Source organism: Mytilus trossulus, chromosome 4 (genome assembly GCF_036588685.1).
Source record: "Mytilus trossulus isolate FHL-02 chromosome 4, PNRI_Mtr1.1.1.hap1, whole genome shotgun sequence".
In the NCBI taxonomy this organism is placed as follows: domain Eukaryota; kingdom Metazoa; phylum Mollusca; class Bivalvia; order Mytilida; family Mytilidae; genus Mytilus; species Mytilus trossulus.
In genome coordinates, this window is record NC_086376.1 from 57,880,161 (window position 1) to 57,904,796 (window position 24,636).

The 24,636-nt window shown below is 33.6% G+C and overlaps 1 protein-coding gene across 1 annotated transcript; it reads right to left on the reverse strand.

Moving 5' to 3' along the window:
• Nucleotides 1-15,672: 15,672 nt before the first annotated feature.
• LOC134715617 (NHL repeat-containing protein 2-like) lies at nt 15,673-24,631 on the reverse strand. Its single transcript, XM_063577913.1, has 11 exons — nt 24,512-24,631; nt 22,071-22,234; nt 21,254-21,843; nt 20,677-20,811; nt 20,286-20,418; nt 19,787-19,880; nt 18,938-19,163; nt 17,806-17,931; nt 17,063-17,254; nt 16,383-16,575; nt 15,673-15,916 (listed from the first exon to the last, which is right to left on the reverse strand). Exons 2-11 carry the CDS (start codon nt 22,225-22,227, stop codon nt 15,678-15,680), a joined length of 2,085 nt encoding a protein of 694 aa, XP_063433983.1. The 5' UTR covers nt 22,228-22,234; nt 24,512-24,631; the 3' UTR covers nt 15,673-15,677.
• Between the last annotated feature and the right edge of the window lie 5 nt (nt 24,632-24,636).

A 24,636-nucleotide genomic window follows, 5' to 3' on the forward strand; every position in this document is an offset into this window, starting at 1 on the left:
CAGTGTTAAGTTTTTGTGTTTTGGTCTGTCTTTCTTAAACTATAAGCAATAGGTCAATTTTATTTGTTGTATGAAAGAATTGTTAAAATCTCTGCCTGGCATGGTTCATCTGACCTTGACCTCTTTTTCATGGTTCATTGGTCAAGGTTTAGTGATCTTAAAAAAATTGGTAAATATTAACTTTAGGAGACACTTGTGATAAAGCTTTATTCATGTTATATATAGGACTATTTACATAATATCAATGATTAGTAAAGAAGGCGAGACATTTCAGCGTGTGCACTCTTCTTTATAAAAAATACATGGTTTCTTTATACTGTTGCCAAATATAAGGGAGATAGATAATTGAAAATTTCTGATTGTAAAGCATTTGTTACACTCAGACATGACAAAATAATTGTCTTTTTGATTAATATAAAATTTTAATAGATTATTCTATGCCAAATTTTATTTATCAAAAGTGTTTTTGAATTTTTTTTTTAGGTAGACTCTATTGCAACCAGAAGAAAAATCCGGGAAGATCTTGGTTTGTAGAGAATACCCAAGTTGCATCTATTTTGACTATTTTTAAACTGCTTTTTTTTATGATCAAGACAAACATTTCCATTTTGTGTTTATTTTGTAGCCATATCCTTCTTTATTATATAGGTACACCAACTTGATTTTCAATTCATATGAAATCCTAGAAAAATTGGTCTGAACTAACCTCCAAATCATCAATTATTTTGTAATGAGGAGTACCCAAATTGGACATATCGCATCCATGCTCAAATTTGCATCATAAGAAGTCGAATAACAGAGTATTTGGTTTTTTATGCCCCACCTACGATAGTAGAGGGGCATTATGTTTTCTGGTCTGTGCTTCCGTTCGTTTGTCCGTCTGTGCATCCATCTGTCTTTCCCGCTTTAGGTTAAAGTTTTTGTTCAAATTAGTTTTTGATGAAGTTGAAGTCCAATCAACTTGAAACTTAGTATACATGTGCCCTATGATATGATCTGTATAATTTGAATGCCAAATTAGAGTTCTGACCCCAATTTTACGGTTCATTAAACATAGAAAATGATAGTGCAAATTTCAGGTTAAAGTTTTTGGTCAAGGTAGTTTTTGATAAAGTAGAAGTCCAATCAACTTGAAATTTGGTGTACATGTTCCCTTTGATAACATCATTCTAATTTTAGTGCCAAATTAGAGAATTTATTCCAATTTCATGGTCCACTAAACATAGAAAATGATAGTGCGAGTGGGGCATCAGTGTACTGTGGACACATTCTTGTTTTTTAATATTTTGAACAATTGGATATTTGTACAAGCTTACTCTTCTTTTGTTAAGAAATGGATACTTGAAACATATTGTATTTGCTAGTTTTAAAAAGATGACATTTTGATGGCGTCGCATGTAAACGTTTCAGTACATTTTGCTTTTTCAGTAAACACTTCCTCTGTTGATAAATACTGTAAACGTTTAGTGTTTATCTAAATATATTAACCTATGTTGGAAGACGTGCATACTATCGGATCATAAACATACAACTTGTTTAGTCTCTAGGAAATCTTGTAAGATTTCCACTGCTATGTTTGCTAAATAGGTGCAGTTTGAGTACTCGTTGCAATTTGGGTACTGTTACGTTATATACAGGAAAAACAAAACATTTTTTGGTATGTTTTTTTACAGTTAAATTATAGGTCAATAATTTTGGCTCTTTGTTGAACTTGGCAGCTGGGTGTGAAAATCTCATATTGTAATACCCAAAGCTTTTTTTTAAAACTGTCATTTTAATATGATAGCTAATGATTCTTTGCCACTGTGTAATGGACTTATTGCAGTCCTGGAAATTGAGGTTTGGCATTCACAGGACCAAATGATGAATCCTCAAAATTTTCAATGCAATGTATAATTTAAGTAACAAGAAATCATCAGACCAAATACAATTTTTACAGGATATATCCTTCCAATCCTGTTCAAATTTTCAGGGCTGCATTTGTTCTTTTTTTTATGAAAATGTATTTTTTTCGAATTACAGGTATTAGGTTTTTGTCATTCTTTAATAATAGTCATACGACTTTCAGAAACTGTTAAAATTCAATAATCCTTAGGGTAGACTTTGTCCTTATAGCACAATTTAAAGGTTGCAGTACAATGATTTAAAAATGGAATATCTTGTTTTTAATGTACCCTGAAGAGATATTTTTCAAATTGTATAATGTCAAAGCAGGAATCTTGATTGCTGTACTTTCTTTTTTATGTACCATATATTTCTTTTAATCTATGCACTGAAGCGGGTTTTTTAGGTTATCTGGTGCCTCTTATTCTACTTGCAACTTTATAGAGATCAAGTTTGGTTTAGATTATTTCATGGTTAAATGTGGTTTAATAGATAACTTTTTTTTTAGTTAAATGTACTTAATGAAAGTTTTAGTGATGACCAAGTACCTACATACAATCAAAGGAGTATGTTCGATAAGGTCCGAAAATGGCCCCCTTTTTAAGCGTAAATTTCAAATTCGGATTAATTGATCAATATCATAATGAAGTATAGCTAATTTTAAAAGTGACTAGATAGGAAATTAGCCATTTTGTTAAAAAAATTACGTGTCTGCGTTTCATTATGACGTTACAAGTTGTACTAATATTGATTTTTCATGAAAAAATCAATGAAACTGGGAACATTTCCTTAGATTATTGGACGAGCAACATAGAGTGCATACGTCGACAACAAAGATCTTTTAAAATAATGTTTGTAGAGACATTTGACATGTCTTATTTGAATATTAAGTTTGTCGACGACTGCGGTCTATGTTTCCTGGTCCTCAATGTGATTGAAATTCAGCTGATTTTGTCAAATTTCACTGAAATCCCTCATTTTGACCGTTTTGGGATGTAAAAATCAACGTGTTAGAATCAAACTTTGACAAAAACAGTTCTGTTTAACTTTCTCACATGTCTTTAGGGCAACTTAAAACATTTATTGTCTTGTTACTATGAACTTTTGGGGCCAAATATGGTCCTTACCGAACTTACTCCTTTATTATTGAAAACATGTTTTGGTACCTTCTATGGTGTTAAGTGGGCTTCTTTTTTGCTCCGTTTCATACATGTAGAAGAACCAGATAAATTGTAAATGATATATGCCCATTGTGTTTATACTTTTTATGTGTAGTGTAGTATGTTCAGACTTATTTTTGTTTGTACATTTTGGATGATTTTGATTAAATGTTTCATGTGTAATGGCAGTGTAAACATTCAGAGTTTTAATTTATAAGAATAGTAAATTTAACATTTAAGAGAAAGCTGTACTTGTCACATAGCTGCTACCAAAAAATAGGGATATTGCTTTATTTTTATTCATCATATGTGATTTTGAACTATATTTGTCAGGGTTCTACAAGGAAAATATGTGCAAAAGCAGAAACATGTTAATACTTCAATTTTATATAACAGATGCTATTAATTATTTATGAAAGGATACTGTGTTTTCTTTGATGTAAATGTTGTGCTCAGTTTTAAATCTACACTCTTAGAAATTTTACTAAAGCTGTATTGAATTTGATAAATAGCAAGATAAGGACAGAAGCCCTAAGTAGACCATTATAAATATATTTAATATGATTGCTTATATCTATATGCTGTTATGTAAATAAATGCATGTACAGTTGTTAGTTGTTTTGATATATTCCTACACTGATTTCTGAAATGGATAATGCACCAGGAACATTAAGCATCTCTGTTTTTTGTTTGATACATCATATATGTTATAACATATGTCACTTATTTTAAAGCCAAGAGACAGTGATAGGCAACCTGTTCTATCTTCGTTTCTACAGTATCTAAAACTCATAAATGAACAGCTACTTTAAATCAATATAAGTAGTTTATACAAGGAGGTAAAATAAAAAAAAAACTGAAGTCCTAGGAAACTTTGAAAAGGTATGTCCCTATAATCAAATGACAAAATCAAAAGCTTAAACAAACCTAAAGAATAGATAAATGTTTTATTCCTGACTTGGTAAAAGTAATTTTATTAATTGCTTACAAAACCAGATCATCTTTCTTTATTTAAACTTCATTATGTCCAATCATATTGACTCTGACAAATGACAAATCAGTAAATAAAACCAAAAGGTAACAGGGTATCAGTCAAACACAGAAAAAAAAACTGTGAACTTTTACTTAATAACAAACGTATTATAAGTGAAAAGGTAAAGAATAGGAAACAGGTTTTTTACCGAGCGCTGGAACGGGTACATGCGCGCTAATAGGGTAATTTCATCTCTAAGAACACATTGTTACCACAAAAGATACAGACATACTAGTAATTCAAAAACCTTTTTTAAAAGGTGCAACGTACAACAAACGTTTTATAAGTGAATAAGTAACAGGTATTAACCGAGGTCTGGAACAGGTGCATGCGCAATAATAGGGTGATTTCATCACTAAGAACACATTGTTACCACCATAGACATGAGCACAATTGAAAATCCTTTTCTAAAATGTGCAACGTACAACAAACTTGTTATAAGTGAATAGGTAACAGGGTATAAACAGAGCGCTGGAACTGGTGCATGCACACTAATAGGGTCATTTCATCTCTAAGAACACATTATTACCACCAGAGATATGAACTTAATCAAAAATCCTTTTCTAAAAGGTTCTACATACAACAAACCTATTATAAGTGAATAGGTAACGAATAGGTAACAGGGTATTAACCGAGCGCTGGAACGGGTACATGAGCACTAATAGGGTCATTTTATCTCTAAGAACACATTATTATCACCAGAGATATAAACTTAATCAAAAATCCTTTTCTAAAAGGTTTTACATACAACAAACCTATTATAAGTGAATAGGTAACAGGGTATTGACCAAGCGCTGGAACGGGTACATGTGCGCTTATAAGGGTATTTCATCTCTAAGAACACATTATTACCACCAGAGACCTGGACACAATTGAAAATCCTTTTGTAAAAGGTGCAACGTTCATCAAACGTATTGTAAGTGAATAGGTAACAGGGTATTAACCGAGCGCTGGAACGGGTGTATACGCGGCAATAGGGTTATTTCATCTCTAAGAACACATTGTAACCACCTGAGACATGGACTTAATTAAAAATCCTATTCTAAAAGGTGCAATGTACAACAAACGTATTATAAGTGAATAGGTAACGAATAGGTAACAGGGTATTAACCGAGCGCTGGAACGGGTACATACGCGCTTATAGGGTCATTTCATCTCTAAGATCACATTGTTACCACCAGAGACATGGGCACAATTGAAAATCCTTTTTTAAAAGGTGCAACGTATAACAAACGTATTAAAAGCGAATAAGTAACGAATAGGTAACGAATAGGTAACAGGGTATTCACCGAGCGCTTGAACGGGTACATGCGCGCTAATAGGGTCATGTCATCTCTAAGAACACATTGTTACCACCAGAGACACGGACACAATTGAAAATCCTTTTCTAAGAGGTGCAACGTACAACAAACGAATTATCAGTGAATAGGTAACGAATAGGTAACAGGGTATTTACTGAGCGCTGGAACGGGTTCATGGGCGCTAATAGGGTAATTTCATCTCTAAGAACACATTGTTACCACAAGAGACATGTAGACAATTAAAAATCCTTTTCTAAAAGGTGCAACGTACAACAAACGTATTATTAGTGAAAAGTGACGAATAGGTAACGAATAGGTAACGAATAGGTACCAGGGTATTAACCGAGCGCTGGAACGGGTTCATGCGCTCTTTTAGGGTCATTTCATCTCTAAGAACACACTGTTATCACCAGAGTCATGAACACAATTAAAAAAGAATTTATTTCAAGGTGCACCGTATACCCAGCCCATTAAAAGCGAATAAGTAACGAATAGGTAACAGGTTATTTACCAAGCGCTGGAACGGATACATGCGCTCTAATAGGGTCATTTCATCTCTAAGAACACATTGTTACCACCAGAGACATGGGCACAATTGAAAATCCTTTTTTAAAAGGTGCAACGTACAACAAACGTTTTAAAAGCGAATAAGTAACGAATAGGTAACGAATAGGTAACAGGGTATTTACTGAGCGCTGGAACGGGTACATGCGCGCTAATAGGGTAATTTCATCTCTAAGAACACATTGTTACCACAAGAGACATGTAGACAATGAAAAATCCTTTTCTAAAAGGTGCAACGTACAACAAACGTATTAAAAGCGAATAAGTAACGAATAGGTAACGAATAGGTAACTGGGTTTTAACCGAGCGCTTGAACGGGTACATGGGCGCTAATAGGGTCATGTCATCTCTAAGAACACATTGTTACCACCAGAGACACGGACACAATTGAAAATCCTTTTCTTAAAGGTGCAACGTACAAAAAAAATATTATAAGTGAATAGGTAACGAATAGGTAACAGGGTATTTACTGAGCGCTGGAACGGGTACATGGGCGCTAATAGGGTAATTTTATCTCTAAGAACACATTGTTACCACAAGAGACATGTAAACAATTAAAAATCCTTTTCTAAAAGGTGCAACGTACAACAAACGTATAATAAGTGAAAAGTGACGAATAGGTAACGAATAGGTAACGAATAGGTAACGAATAGGTAACAGTGTATTAACCGAGCGCTGGAACGGGTTCATGCGCTCTTTTAGGGTCATTTCATCTCTATAAACACACTTTTACCACCAGAAACATGAACACAATTAAAAAAGGATTTATTTCAAGGTGCACCGTATACCCAGCGCATTAAAAGCAAATAAGTAAGGAATAGGTAACAGGGTATTTACTGAGCGCTGGAACGGATACATGCGCTCTAATAGGGTCATTTCATCTCTAAGAACACATTGTTACCACCAGAGACATGGGCACAATTGACAATCCTTTTTTAAAAGGTGCAACGTACAACAAACGTTTTAAAAGCGAATAAGTAACGAATAGGTAACGAATAGGTAACAGGGTATTTACTGAGCGCTGGAACGGGTACATGCGCGCTAATAGGGTAATTTCATCTCTAAGAACACATTGTTACCACAAGAGACATGTAGACAATGAAAAATCCTTTTCTAAAAGGTGCAACGTACAACAAACGTATTAAAAGCGAATAAGTAACGAATAGGTAACGAATAGGTAACTGGGTTTTAACCGAGCGCTTGAACGGGTACATGGGCGCTAATAGGGTCATGTCATCTCTAAGAACACATTGTTACCACCAGAGACACGGACACAATTGAAAATCCTTTTCTTAAAGGTGCAACGTACAAAAAAAATATTATAAGTGAATAGGTAACGAATAGGTAACAGGGTATTTACTGAGCGCTGGAACGGGTACATGGGCGCTAATAGGGTAATTTTATCTCTAAGAACACATTGTTACCACAAGAGACATGTAAACAATTAAAAATCCTTTTCTAAAAGGTGCAACGTACAACAAACGTATAATAAGTGAAAAGTGACGAATAGGTAACGAATAGGTAACGAATAGGTAACGAATAGGTAACAGTGTATTAACCGAGCGCTGGAACGGGTTCATGCGCTCTTTTAGGGTCATTTCATCTCTATAAACACACTTTTACCACCAGAAACATGAACACAATTAAAAAAGGATTTATTTCAAGGTGCACCGTATACCCAGCGCATTAAAAGCAAATAAGTAAGGAATAGGTAACAGGGTATTTACTGAGCGCTGGAACGGGTACATGCGCGCTAATAGGGTAATTTATCTCTAAGAACACATTGTTACCACAAGAGACATGTAGACAATGAAAAAATCCTTTTCTAAAAGGTGCAACTTACAAAACTCGTAATATAAGTGAATAGGTAACGAATAGGTAACAGGGTTTTAACCGAGCGCTGGAACGGGTTCATGCGCTCATATAGGGTCATTTCATCTCTAAGAACACATTGTTATCATCAGAAACATGGGCACGATTGAAAATCCTTTTTTAAAAGGTGCAACGTACAACAAACGTATTAAAAGCGAATAAGTAACGAATAGGTAACGAATAGGTAACTGGGTTTTAACCGAGCGCTTGAACGGGTACATGCGCGCTAATAGGGTCATGTCATCTCTAAGAACACATTGTTACCACCAGAGACACGGACACAATTGAAAATCCTTTTCTAAAAGGTGCAACGTACAAAAAACGTATTATAAGTGAATATATATATAGGTAACGAATAGGTAACAGGGTATTTACTGAGCGCTGGAACGGGTACATGGGCGCTAATAGGGTAATTTTATCTCTAAGAACACATTGTTACCACAAGAGACATGTAGACAATTAAAAATCCTTTTCTAAAAGGTGCAACGTACAACAAACGTATAATAAGTGAAAAGTGACGAATAGGTAATGAATAGGTAACGAATAGGTAACAGTGTATTAACCGAGCGCTGGAACGGGTTCATTCGCTCTTAAAGGGTCATTTCATCTCTAAGAACACACTTTTACCACCAGAGACATGAACACAATTAAAACAGGATTTATTTCAAGGTGCACCGTATACCCAGCGCATTAAAAGCAAATAAGTAAGGAATAGGTAACAGGTTATTTATCAAGCGCTGGAACGGGTACATGCGCGCTAATAGGGTCATTTCATCTCTAAGAACACATTGTTACCATCAGAGACATGGGCACAATTGAAAATCCTTTTTTAAAAGGTGCAACGTACAACAAACGTTTTAAAAGCGAATAAGTAACGAATAGGTAACGAATAGGTAACAGGGTATTAACCAGGCGCTTGAACGGGTACATGCGCGCTAATAGTGTCATGTCATCTCTAAGAACACATTGTTACCACCAGAGACACGGACACAATTGAAATTTTTTTTCTAAAAGGTGCAACGTACAATAAACGTACTATTACTGAATAGGTAACGAATAGGTAACAGGGTATTTACTGAGCGCTGGAACGGGTACATGGGCGCTAATAGGGTAATTTCATCTCTAAGAACACATTGTTACCACAAGAGACATGGAGACAATTAAAAATCCTTTTCTTAAAGGTGCAACGTACAACACACTATTGTAAGTGAATAGGTAACGAATAGGTAACGAATAGGTAACAAATAGGTAACATAATATTAACAGAGCGCTGGAACAGGTTCATGCGCTCTAATAAGGTCATCTCATCTCTAAGAACACATTGTTACCACCAGAGACATGCACACAATTAAAAAACGATTTATTTCAAGGTGCAACGTATACCTCGTGCATTAAAAGCAAATAAGGAACGAATAAGTAACAGGGTATTATCCGAGTGCTAGAACGAGTACATATGTGCTAATAGGGGTATTTCATCTATAAGAACACATTATTACCACCAGAGATATGAACTTAATTGAAAATTCTTTTCTAAAAGGTGCAACGTACAACAAACTTTTTAAAAGCGAATAAGTAACGAATAGGTAACAGGGTATTTTCAGAACGCTGGAACGGATACAAATGCACTTATAGAGTTATATCGCCTCTAAGAGCCCAAATCTTCCACCAGAGACAACAAAACAATTGAAAATGATGTTTTAAAAGGTGCAACGTAAGATACTCGTATTATAAGCAAATTATAAGCGAGTAATCGAACAAATTAAACAAGGTAATAGCATGCTCCGAAACGATGTAGACCCTGCTTACATGTTTAACTCCACCACATTATGTTAGTATGTGCCTGTCCCTAGACAAGAGCCTGAAATTAAGTAGTTATTGTTTGTTTTTGGGTTACATATTTCCGTTTATTTTTTTGTATATGAAATACGGCGGTCAATTTTGTTGTTTGAATTGTATGAGGTTGTCATGCCTGGGCCTTTTATATGTGACTACACGGTTTGGGCTATGCTCATTGTTGAAGGCCGTACAGTTAACTATAGTTGATAATTTCTAAGTCATTTTGGTCTAATGTGGAGTGTTGTCTCATTGGCAATCATACCACATCTTCTTGTTTATGCAAGCGCTAACACGGTGATTTCATCCCGTCGAACCAAGATCCATCTTCAAACATACGGACAAAAAGCAGTTAAAAGGTAGAACGTATAAAAAAACAAGTAAGGAACAAATGCGTATCGAACATGAAGTAAAAGGATCGGTTGAGCACAAACACATATAAATAGGCCATAAAAAGATCGTTTTACCTCAACAAATTTAGAACTATTGCCATATGTAAGAGTATTAACAACTAGATTTGTAATTGCTAGCAATAACGGATGGCACCCTCCCCCCTATTACCAGGTGAGCGGCAGCCATTTTGACAATTCCAAAGTCAAAGAGAGCATCTACAGATGTCTAGTAACATTTTTGCAAAGTTACATTTTGAAATGTTTTATATTTTTGCTGTTTCCATGGTTACGGCTGCCATTTTGAAAATTCTAACTTCAAAATCCAACTCTGCCTATGCCAGTTACCATTCCTGTAAAGTTTCATCCAGTTTACTCAAAATTCTTATTTTTGAAATTTTTGACCTTTTTGCATTGTTTCATGGTAACAAGACCTATTTTGGAAATTCCAATTCCAAATACCACATCTACCATTGTTGCTCATCATTACTGTGAAGTTTCATGAAGTTTTGAGCATTTTGAGAATTTTGAAAATTTTGGTGTAGTTTCCATGGCAACATAGTAGTTCCAATGATCGCCAAAGTCATCCAACACCTGTATATAGTGGGCACCTACATTGTTTTAAAATATGATGATTCTGAGTTGAAGCATATCCAAACAGTTCACCAAAAACCAAAAACAGATTTTTTTCACTATTGTGCCGTTTCCATGGCAGCCATATTAAACTTTTCCATGCCATAATCAAAAAGGGGGAAGGATATTAAAAATCAAATAAGTAACGAATAGGTAACGAATAGGGAATAGGGAATAGGTAACGAATAGGGAATAGGGAATAGGTAACGAATAGGTAACGAATAGGGAATAGGGAATAGGTAACGAATAGGCAACCAATAGGGAATAGGGAATAGGTAACGAATAAGCAACGAATAGGGAATAGGGAATAGGTAACGAATAGGTAACGAATAGGGAATAGGTAACGAATAGGTAACGAATAGGGAATAGGGAATAGGTAACGAATAGGGAATAGGGAATAGGTAACGAATTAAAAATTAAAAAACGATTTATTTCAAGGTGCAACGTATACCTCGTGCATTAAAAGCAAATAAGGAACGAATAAGTAACAGGGTATTATCCGAGTGCTAGAACGAGTACATATGTGCTAATAGGGGTATTTCATCTATAAGAACACATTATTACCACCAGAGATATGAACTTAATTGAAAATTCTTTTCTAAAAGGTGCAACGTACAACAAACTTTTTAAAAGCGAATAAGTAACGAATAGGTAACAGGGTATTTTCAGAACGCTGGAACGGATACAAATGCACTTATAGAGTTATATCGCCTCTAAGAGCCCAAATCTTCCACCAGAGACAACAAAACAATTGAAAATGATGTTTTAAAAGGTGCAACGTAAGATACTCGTATTATAAGCAAATTATAAGCGAGTAATCGAACAAATTAAACAAGGTAATAGCATGCTCCGAAACGATGTAGACCCTGCTTACATGTTTAACTCCACCACATTATGTTAGTATGTGCCTGTCCCTAGACAAGAGCCTGAAATTAAGTAGTTATTGTTTGTTTTTGGGTTACATATTTCCGTTTATTTTTTTGTATATGAAATACGGCGGTCAATTTTGTTGTTTGAATTGTATGAGGTTGTCATGCCTGGGCCTTTTATATGTGACTACACGGTTTGGGCTATGCTCATTGTTGAAGGCCGTACAGTTAACTATAGTTGATAATTTCTAAGTCATTTTGGTCTAATGTGGAGTGTTGTCTCATTGGCAATCATACCACATCTTCTTGTTTATGCAAGCGCTAACACGGTGATTTCATCCCGTCGAACCAAGATCCATCTTCAAACATACGGACAAAAAGCAGTTAAAAGGTAGAACATATAAAAAAACAAGTAAGGAACAAATGCATATCGAACATGAAGTAAAAGGATCGGTTGAGCACAAACACATATAAATAGGCCATAAAAAGATCGTTTTACCTCAACAAATTTAGAACTATTGCCATATGTAAGAGTATTAACAACTAGATTTGTAATTGCTAGCAATAACGGATGGCACCCTCCCCCCTATTACCAGGTGAGCGGCAGCCATTTTGACAATTCCAAAGTCAAAGAGAGCATCTACAGATGTCTAGTAACATTTTTGCAAAGTTACATTTTGAAATGTTTTATATTTTTGCTGTTTCCATGGTTACGGCTGCCATTTTGAAAATTCTAACTTCAAAATCCAACTCTGCCTATGCCAGTTACCATTCCTGTAAAGTTTCATCCAGTTTACTCAAAATTCTTATTTTTGAAATTTTTGACCTTTTTGCATTGTTTCATGGTAACAAGACCTATTTTGGAAATTCCAATTCCAAATACCACATCTACCATTGTTGCTCATCATTACTGTGAAGTTTCATGAAGTTTTGAGCATTTTGAGAATTTTGAAAATTTTGGTGTAGTTTCCATGGCAACATAGTAGTTCCAATGATCGCCAAAGTCATCCAACACCTGTATATAGTGGGCACCTACATTGTTTTAAAATATGATGATTCTGAGTTGAAGCATATCCAAACAGTTCACCAAAAACCAAAAACAGATTTTTTTCACTATTGTGCCGTTTCCATGGCAGCCATATTAAACTTTTCCATGCCATAATCAAAAAGGGGGAAGGATATTAAAAATCAAATAAGTAACGAATAGGTAACGAATAGGGAATAGGGAATAGGTAACGAATAGGGAATAGGGAATAGGTAACGAATAGGTAACGAATAGGGAATAGGGAATAGGTAACGAATAGGCAACGAATATGGAATAGGGAATAGGTAACGAATAAGCAACGAATAGGGAATAGGGAATAGGTAACGAATAGGTAACGAATAGGGAATAGGTAACGAATAGGTAACGAATAGGGAATAGGGAATAGGTAACGAATAGGGAATAGGGAATAGGTAACGAATAGGGAATAGGGAATAGGTAACCAACTTGACGCCCATGCTTAAAATTAACATCACATGATTTTGAAACCATGTTACACAGTTGTTTGTCAGAACAATACTAATTAGGGTAAGCCTGTAGCAACCACATGTTTAGGTAAATGTGGTTTATCTTTGATATGCAACAATCCAATATATAAGGAACAATTTCTTGTCATTCCAGTTTTGGAAACATTCTTATATGTTTGTTCATTATGTAATAGGTAAATGTAATTTTGTAATTCATACTTTTGTGTAGAGGGTAAGTAAAAACAAAACTAAAGTTTGACATTAGTTTAGCACCTGTTCCATGTAATAAAAATATAAAATACATCATTATCACAGTAAGTATACAAAAACATATAGGCAGCTTAATATATATATACACATGGAAAAAAGTATTGCAACACCAAATTGAAATTGAAATTAAAAAAACACTTTTTATTTTTTTTGTGATATAATTTGGTAAAATAGAACTACTATAACATTATTTAAGTATCGCCTGAGTTTAATCAATAAATATTGACTTGGTAAGTTTTTATCTGCACATGCAGCTACTGTAACTGTAAACAGTAAAACAGATGTTTTCATCCTCATTGTTTTCAACACTTTGAATAACAAAGTTTTTGAAGTTATGTGATTGACATCTTGCAATGGGTCCTCCACAACTCTAAACTGCAGCAAGGTGGCAGATTATCAGCATGAGAGAAGCAGGGATGTCGCTGTAACAACTGCAAGTATTGTTGGTCATCACCATTCCACTATAAGTTGTTTTGAGAATAAAAAAGGCACTAAACGATGTTGAAGACCTTCCGAGATGAAGAAGACCCCCTATACCATTTGCTAGGGAAAATAAAGCATAATGAAGGTTGGTCAGAAGGAAACCCATTGCATACAATGCAATCATAAAAAGAGAGTGGTGGGCATACAGGAGCCTTTTAACAAGAACGGTTCGAGAACGACTCATTGCTATTGGTTATCGTGCGATAAGACCATTTAAGAGACCTTTGCTTATGAACAAACAGTTTTCAGTATCCAATGTAGTGCAGAGCTCGCTAAAGTTGAAAATTAGCATCGTGGAGGAAGATTCATTGTTTCAATGTAATTTGGGACATCTTCCTTGGAGGGATCGTAGCCCAGATTTGAACCATATCGCGCATATATGGGACACTATTGGGCGGAAAGTGCGAGAAAGGACACCCCAGTTCAAACACATCATGAAATAAAGAATGCCCTTCATCAGAAATGGTTGCTGCTACCTTAGCAACAAATTAGTCAATTTTTGGCAAGAATCAGAAGACATTTAGATGCTGTTATCCGTTTGAATGGAGGCTGCGCACAAAGTACTAAATCTTTGGCGTATAATGATCAACCATGATGTGAACAGTCATCTGAAAATTAATTTTGAAATGTCTGACATTGCAAGGTTTGACTACAGTACAAGTTGTAAAATGCATATTTTTGTACAAAAAACACTTCATTTTGCATTTGTTATTAAAATTGTGGTTACATAAATTAATTTTTTTCAAACATTTGTTGTTCTTTTCAATGCCAATGTTATCATAAACTGTGTTTCAATAATATTATACAAATATTTTATTATATTTCATCCAAAAAAAGAGGCTGATTTTTCAAGTTTTAAAAAATCCAGGTGTTGCAATACTTTTTTACATGTGTATATATAAATGTTTAAAAATACATTGTATATTTCAGCAATCTTAAAATGCATGTTATTTTCTTCCTCCATTATTAAAACAAATGACAAGGTGGAGACTTTCTTGTCATTTCTTGCCTATATGATACTGGTCTGTAAACCAACTTATTTTGATGTATAGCCATGTCTATTCAACTTCACAAAGATTTGTTTTCATAATTTTCTAATTTCATGAATTTCCTGATGTATTCATATAAGAGAAGATCGAAATTAAACATATCCATAACTATTCATATACTAAAACTATTTTCTACTGGCAAAAGCATAGTTACTGAGTTACATTCAAACTTAATTATATTCATAACAAAGTAAATCAAAAGACTATAACTAACTAATACATAAATTGTTAAAAATAGATAATAAAAATATGAATGTATTTTTAAAAGATCTCTTCCATTGCCCACTTCTTCAAGTGTTATTAGTTCAAGAACCATGTTACAAAATACTTCTCTTCTTAAGATTTGAGCTGGAAAAGCAGTGGCTAAGCAAACTAACAGAAAAATGTCAGACCAGTGGAGACCAAAAAAAATAATTCTGCAATATAAACTATCACTCACATATTGATGATAACAGTCAGAGAGTGGTCTGATTATGTTAGTGTTTTCAATCAGTAGAGTTTTATAAGTCAAGGGGAACATGGGGATTCAATATTTCACCACTTATTGCACGATCCTTGTTGAAACTGGTTCTGATTCTCAATTTGACATCAATACTGAACACATACTGTATTTGTTTTAATGATGATTATACTGGTAGATAAAAACATTAAAAGGGTGATTTCTTGTCAAAATACGGTGACCACTGAAAAATGTCAATTTCAAAGAGAAAATATTCGGGAGAATCTAAAAAAAACTGTTAGAAGCAGGAAACAGCTCAAAAGAGGTGACCATTTAAACTGGTTTAACTGTATATAGTATAACTGATTGATAACAAGAATTCTGTCATTTCAAACACTGTAGTGTATATGACTGTGTCTCGTTGATGTTGATGACTGTGGATCTATGGTGACTACTTGTTTGAATGTTTTATGTGACATTTTACATACATTATCTACACCACAATGTAAGACCTTACACTGACAATAAAATGTACTGGAATCTTCTTTGACAGAAACAGTACATATATCTGAACTTTCTACACTTTTAATTTCTCCTTTGAATTCTTCGGTATATTGTCCATTCTTTTCTAAAAAATAGAAAAAAAAATCTTTTTCTGACTGAAAATTCAAGTAAAATATAATTTTTGTCACTGAAGCTTAATATTCTTCTTAAAAACTGATATGCAAGGATGTTAATCATATGGCATATAAAATATGGCAGGTCTATCTTACAACAAAACATTTAACCCATTTACACTACAAAATAAGAAATTCATTGGTCCCCATACACTCATAAAAAAGTGGCAACCATAGAAGAGACTGATGAAATCTTATTTAAATAAATACAAATGATGTGTCCAAGCTTCACTTTTAAGGATCTGATAACATTCTACTTTCTTCTCTAATGATAATTACTTCAAAATCATAATGACGTATCTAGAGAATCTTCAAAAATTTGGTGAAACTCAAAGTGAAACAGAAAGGTATTAGCAAAGCTTAGACACATGTTCTTTAATCAGATTGCATTCATCAGAAACTGTCAATGTTATTTACCTGATAACAAAACCCATCTTGAAGGAGAATCTTCTGTCAGATGTGAACCCTCAGGTAAATTTATCTCTAAAGTGAATGTAAGGTCACCCATAGATGGCAACACTAAGCTTTCCATATCTTCAATCTGTCCTTTAAGGTTAATTGGCTGTTTTGGTTTTGAGTCAGTTTCATCTTTTGAGAAGATAACAGGAAGCTAAAAAAAGATGAATAATTCGTAAGTTACCTAGTATGACCTTTTGAAAAATTGTGCTTTAATTATTCATATTGTAAAAAGGTTTATCACTACAATGTTTGAATTTGAAAATACTAGTGCCAAACCAGTTCATGTTGTGAAACCTGTTCATGTTGTACAACCTGTTCATGTTGTAAAACCTGTTCATGTTGTAAAACCTGTTCACAAGGTCTAATTCTTCATTTCTATAATGTGTTTCATTCTGATATAACTTGAACATTACATTTATGAGATATTTCTATGATTTTATCGTTATCAAGAATTTACTGAAAATTGGCAAATTGCAAAAATTTCCATAAAAAAGAAGGAATAAACATTGAAAAACTTTTGAAGTCTATTTCAGGTAATCCATCCATCAACAAAATGGCAAAGACACAAGGTAAATAAATGGAAAAATAAAAACGTCTAAAAAAAATCTATAGTTATATTTCTGATTTGATGTACTTACTGTAGATATAGACAGTGTCTTGATATCTAGAACTCTGATTTGGTGGTTGTTTGTATCAGCTATATAAACTTTGTCCTGTGATACACAAAGACCACCTGGTTCATTTAGCTGGAACTTTATCACACCATCATTATTTGTTTCAAGGCCAATAACTGTTTTACAAATAGAAGTTTTCAGATCTATGGATTTTATCTGTAATAATCAAAAAATAATTGATGTAGAACTACAAATTAAACATCTATCTATGAAAGCCATAGTTCATGAAAACAGAAATATATATATTTGTGTCCATAGCAACACTATGCCCCACTTGCCCTGTCATATTTTCATGTTCCGTGAACTATGAAATATTAGTCATAACTAAATATTTTACGTATATTTTGAAGAGTACCCTTCATAATAAATCTGTGCACTAAGTTTCAACTTAATGAGAATTTAAATCATGCGCAGAACAGAACCTAATGCCCAATAACTATTGAGGGGCATGAAAAAAAATATCTATAAAACAAAAGGCAACTGGAAAATAAATCCAACCTTGCAAAAGGTTATAAATATATTTACCAATAATTTTACACTGACCAACATTCATCATGTACTTATTACAAATCAGCACGAAATGAAAGTGAAGGTAGATTTATATAATATTCTATTTATGACACTTGAAGGTTAAAAATTTTGATAATGATGGATAAGTATTTAACTTCCATTTGTAAATACATGGCAGTTTATAAGATTTTAAATACCTTATGATTATAAGAATCAGCAACCAGCAATGGTCCATTTTCTTCTGTCACTATGGCAACACCTAATGGATGTTGAAGTTTACAGTCATAGCCTTTACCATCTTTGTCTCCATATGCAAATAAATTCTGTGAAAAAATTAATAGATGATAAAAACAAGGCCTATCCTGCTGTATATGCATATCCAGTTTAGTTGAGTTCAGCAATGTGTACATTACTAGATATGGACAGAAATAAAAAGTTCCCTTTGCAGACATGTACACTAATTACTGGTTAAACAATTCTGGTGAAACAAATGTCTACAAAATTCCCAAACGGACAGCTCCTTAGGTCACTTAGTCTTTCTACTGGTAAGGGGACATTTGAATTGTTTTAAAGCTACTCACACACTACTGAAAAGAAAGAATAAAATGTTTTGTAGACTTGTTATGTTTTCATGTTTGTCTACATTGCTTTACCATTTTTTTTTTAATTATCAGTTTTTAATGTGACCGTGGTACATGTATCTTCTGGATCTTTTTTTAGATATAAATATCTGCTATTTTAATAATAGTACATGTATACACAGGTATTCAAATATACTTTATATATATTAGTTAAGTCTTTTAAAAAACTCTATCCTTCATGTCTTGCCTTCTTTACTGATCATAAGTAAATACATGTTGAAAAGATTTCTAATAAATGTTTTGCTAAAGACATCAAATAACTTCACTTTACATTGTATTAATAATTCATGAAAACTAGTTCAAGGTCATGTGATTCCTGCAAATATATGTAAACAATACACTATGTATTGTATAATAATTGTAGTTGACCTACTGTTTATAGTATCTAATAAACAGACCTAGCAATAAAAACTTAACACCATCATATGAACTGTGACAATGTGGTCACTATCTATATTAGACAGACATGTAACTGTACAATCATTTTATACACCAAATATAGTTGACATGTTGCTTATGGTATCCGTGAAAGATACAATATCTACCATATAATAACCCAACATTGACAAATAAACTTTCACCATGAAAACGATGTCAAGGTCAGATGAATCCTACAAGATAGATATGTACGCCTTACAATCATTCCATTTATCATGTAACTCAAATATCATTAACTTAATATTCATACCATTGGATCAAACTCTCCTCCAACCAATGCTTTGACACCCCCATCTTTCAGTGACACTTTTCTAACAGTAGAACTCTCACTGTCTGCTACAAACATTAAACCAAGTGTTGATGATAGAGCCAACCCTGATGGCTGAGCAAATCCTGCTTTAGTAGGGTAGCTGTTGTTTCTATTTTCCTCCTGTCCACTGCCAGAAAATCTTAGACAGGTTCCTCCAGAATGGTGACTATATTAATATGAAGAAAATAATTAAATTTTAATATTATTTTTTGCCACAGTGACTATGTTTTTGTGTGTTTATAATATTGAATCATTTCGTAAAATATTCAACAGTAGCATAAATTTGGCTAAGCTTTGCCAAGATAGATCTAGTTGCTTCAGAGAAGATTTTTGAAAAAATTATAACTACTACAAATGCTAGGTACAATGTAATGGCAACAGCTGAGCTATATTTAAATAAGATTGTATTATTTTTTCATAATGCTATAGTATGGTACATTATGTAATCATAAATTTAACAGGACATCTTTTATAATAACTTTGTTATAAAATTCATCAATAATCAATGTTGTCAAAGTATTGAAAGTTAGCATATGTTATCATAGTTTCCCACATCCACTATTTCATAAGTAGCTGATGATCCCAAGGATTTTGCTGTCTCTTACCATTTTTTAATAATTAAAAGGGAAAACAATTATAACAACAACTTTCCCTTACTAAGCTTTTTAAATATGGTTACCACTTTATGTTGAAAACTGAATGAAAATAAATGAAACATTGAAGTATACCTATACCAGAAATAAATAGGTTGCATGATGAATTAATATTCAATTTAAAGAAAAAACAAACCTTTCTTTTAACCAGTCACTATCCTGTAAGAAGTAGACCCAGATCTGATGAATTCCAGCCATAGCTATATATAATACATTTTCCTTATCACTTTCTGAAGAAATAAAGTTAGCATGCATAATGTTAAACATGAGTGGCACAAAGTTTTAAATTCATTTTGATAATGCATATATTACTCTTGTTGAAAAATGTCTTCCGGTAGTCTGGTATCTGACTACCATTCTTACATCAATAAGAATACACCTGTCTTTTGTTGCACTATTGTGTCCTCTATATTACTTTTGTTTTTTGCTGACTCAATGTATTGCCATATATCTCCTTTTATTCAGAACGAAAAACGTCAAATGTTTTGCTAGAGTTTGCCACAAAACATTAAATTCAAGTGAAATTTATCAAGCAATAATAATATTTGTATTTAACTCTTTCAAAGCGTCAACCTTGTAAAGTTTTGGAAAAACTGAAAATTAATCAAGAATTAAATCATACCATTTGTACTTACCTGGAGAATTTCCTAGAACTACATCCCATGGGGAGGATAACTCTTGATTTGTTCCAGATTTACCTCCCTCTTTATCCTGACCTTGAACTCCTGTTCCTGCCAATGTCCTTACTGTTTTAGAGGTCAAATTGATCTAAAAATATATAAATCATTAAAAGAAACATTTTTTTTTGTTTGTCTAAGTTGATAATACTATTTATAATTTGTGCTCATTTCAACATTAAAATGAAAATTAAAAATGTTACACATATTCTGAAAGTCAATCTGACACCAGACTTTGAATGGAATAGTATGTTTAGGACTAAACCAATTATTCATAGTCCTCTTGCTTAACTTGTTAAATTCTTCATTTTACAAGTATTCATAGCCTCATTTTGTAATTAATACAAACCTCTCTAATTGTATGGTTATCTGTGTCAGCTACATAAACAATATCTCCATTGATGGCTACACCTTGTGGAGAATTAAATCTGGCCTGTGTAAAACCACCATCTTCATTACCTCTATCTGTACCTCCAATACAGTGCTACAAATAAATATAGGCAAGATGATGCAAAAAAAAAATCAGATGAAAAAAAAAATTGGCAAAAAGGCATCACAAAGTCAAGTCATTTTTTGTGTGTGTTTAAACGATTTGATGCACTGTATTTGATAAATTGAACTGTCATGTCATCCAAATCTAATAATAATGTTCACTGAGATAGTCAGGACAAAAAAATTACAAATAAAGCCACATATTTGTGAGTGGAAAATGTAAAGCATCATACAAGCAAGTTCATTCTACCAAAGAAATATTTTTAATATACATGTATTGTTCATATAGAAATACACTGTGGTTTTGCTGATATATTTTGTTGAAAGAGAAGAGAACTTGCAGAAATCATAAAATAACAGGCCACAGCATGTCACATGCATGTGATGGCATTCATAAATAATGAGGCTGACAAGAAGAAATGAGATATGTATACCTGTACAACACCTAATTGTGACAACACTAAAATTCTATGGTGGCCTGTATCTGACACTACCAAAATTTTACCATCATTAGAAGTGGTAACTTTCCCTGGAAACTGAAGAGGAGCCTCATTTACTTTATCCTTCTCCAAAGATAATTTTAAATCACAAGGATTTATCTTGTCTTTAAAATATTCTAATGACTCATCTATAAACTCAAGTAGATTTTCTCTGTGGCCTTCTCCAACGAATGTTTGAAGAAACTGACCGTTGGGTCCAACCACAACAAAAGTTGGCCAGCATTGGATCTGAAGTTTGTTCCAAAGTACAGCATCATGGTCATTAACAACCGGATGGTGAATGTTGTATCGTAGTATTGCACTCAGAATGTTGGCAGACACTTTTTCATTTTCAAATTTTGCAGAATGAACACCAATGATGGCTACCCCATCATTCAGTGAATATTTCTGTTCTACCTTCTCCAGATCTGGTAGAACATGGACACAATTTATACAACAATAGGTAAAGAAATCCAAAACTACAATATTTCCCTTTAAATGTTCGTAGAGTGATAAGGATGATGCTATATTTAGCCATGGTAAATCTGAAAATAAAACAAAAGACATTTCAGGGTATATGCAATGTATAATCATTTATCATTTTGAAGAGGTAGTCTTATTTGAAAATTGAAAATTTGTCAATGGAATCCCTTTACATGTTGCAATCACTCATTAAAAAAAATGTGCATCAAAAGTGATACATGATATTTAATCTCATAATGAACTGTGTTTGTTATTGAATGCAAAGTAAAACCTGAATAAATTTATCTACCTTTCTCAAAGTCTGGGACCTGATATTTCAGTTTGGTATCTACTGTATGTATATGTTTTCTTATTCTTTCCTTTCTTTGATTATCTCCCCTGCTTAGATTTGACAGATCTTCATCTAGTTCAGAACACAATGTCAATAGATCCATTAAGTCAGCCATGTTTAATCTGTAAAAATCATTAAACAATATATTTAACATAATTATGATAATGACTCAAAACTAACAAAAAATATTATATGATGTATCATAAAATTTAAGTTTCATATCATTTGCTTTCAATGTTATTCAAGGTTCAACATTGAAAGTAAATAAATATTCGATAAAAAACATTGAATGCAATTCCAAATGATATGTACCTTGTATTCTTATATTATAGGACTAGCATATAAGCTTACTTTGATAGTGTCTCTATATGTCAATATTATACAAGTCTCAGATGTAACTAAGCATGAAAACTGATTTGGCCTACAAAATCCAAATAATTATGGTGAACCAAATTGAACTTTTCATGCACATAATTGAAATATGGAAACTTGCATAAGATTTTGTCAGGAAAAAATCCATTCTGCAACTTCCAGAATATTAAATGTTTGTTCCCTAGTAATTCATTTTGGGATTCCTAGTCTGTAGCAATTTAATCTTAATTCAGAAAATCACTCTGGACACAGAATTCAAAAAAGAGAGGGGATAGGACATTTATCGGGACTCCGGGATCTGGTGTTTTTAAGCTCGGGATTTCGGGATTGACCCTTTCAGGATTTGGGAATTCTTTTTTCGAATCTCAGGACCTCAGGATTTCGTATTTTTTAAGCCCGGGATTTCATGTTTTTAAGCTCGGGAATGCGGGATCAGGACCCCTCCTAACCCCCCTCAATAAAGGATATATTTATATATGGGGCAATATGGGCAATTGTTTCTCCATAGGCCGTAATGGTTACAATTTCTTCTGTTGCTCAGCCCATATCGTAAACTTGTATATGTATGATGGCTTGTTTCTAAGCTGAGACATTTTTACATATGTGGTTAAATTTTTCGGGTACGAAGTGTGATTCATTTTTCCGTAATCTAGCAAACCCCGAGTATCCTTTTGCGATGTGGCTCCTCATGGTAAAAAATCCCACTTTTAACACAATAAGTTCTTTGAAATTTTAATACTTTGAACACATTTAATAGCTCCATAGTTTTTACACATTTATTCTGTGTTCCCTTACTTTCTAAATTAACATAAATGGTTCAGCTCAGTCATTTGTTTATCATAGAAATGTGTCAAATATCACTACACAGAGATTTTTTGTTTACACGTGACTTTTGAGTTCCTCATTTCAAGGCGCATTAGGGGTATTGTCCCATATGTCATGTATGTCCCCTAGCTATTGAAATTCAATAACTGAGGGAGCTATCAGGGAGCAACTGCGTCATATTATAAATTTGTTGTTTGGTAGTCTAGTGGTTAAGACGGATGGCTACAGTGCTGAAGATCCCATGTTTGATCCTGACTCTGGGCTCTTGAAATTTAAGTACATATTAGAACAGTGATTTTCACCCTCCCACACACATCCCTGCTCTCTAAACTGGAGTTTAAAGTGGAATGGCTACTAACTAATTTGGGGGATTCTGTTTGTCAAAGTGGCTCCGAATTTCACCAGGAGATCAATCTCAAATTAGACAAAGATTACTCTGATGTTTTGCCAGACAAGCTTGGGTCCCATCCCAATCTCCGACTATCTTCAAATATCTCTTGGTTTGTCTGTTCCCACTGAGATACCTAGTATTTTGGCTCCCCTGATCATTATAAAAGACTTCCAGGTCTCCTGGCACTTCTGTGGTGATGGGTTGGTGTTTGTCTTTGATGGTGGATTGTATATACAAAATATTTGCTAGTGACACATCTCCATTCTACATGGCTAGACTACATCTATACTATTGATCTGCAGTTGAAATATTCATTATTCATATTACTGTTAGGGTGTGTTCATGGATACCCTAGCAGCTTTCGAACCAAATTTTAAACTGTAAAATACCTACATGTACTCCTGATGAATTTTGAAGATTATTCATAATGGTATCGACCTGGGCATCATGAGTACGCAAACCCTGATCTGAACTTGGTTGAAGGTACAATCACAGGAGAGAACCTCTACTGTGTTAATCAACTTTGGTATATTTTTACCCCCTTATTGATAGGATTCAATAGAAGCTCTACTGTGATCGTCGACTTTGGTATATTTTTACCCCCTTATTGATAGGGTTTCAAACATCTTTGGAGAGAAGCTCTACTGTGATAGTCGCCTTTGGTATATGTTTACCCCCTTATAATATTGATAGGATTTCAAACTCCTGTGGTACAGTGCACATTTAGTCGGAAGAATTCCTGACACTCCCCCCTTTTTTAAACTTTTTTTTTGAAGGACCGTTTCGCAATTTTGATTTTCTTAAAACTTACTTTAAATTGTCGTAATCACATGTAAATAATGGATTAAAAACGTTTACAAAAGTGGTTTGGGATACCTCATTTGTTTCCAAGTTTTGTGTTTTTCCCGGAAATACAAAGAGTAACTTTTTAGCCAA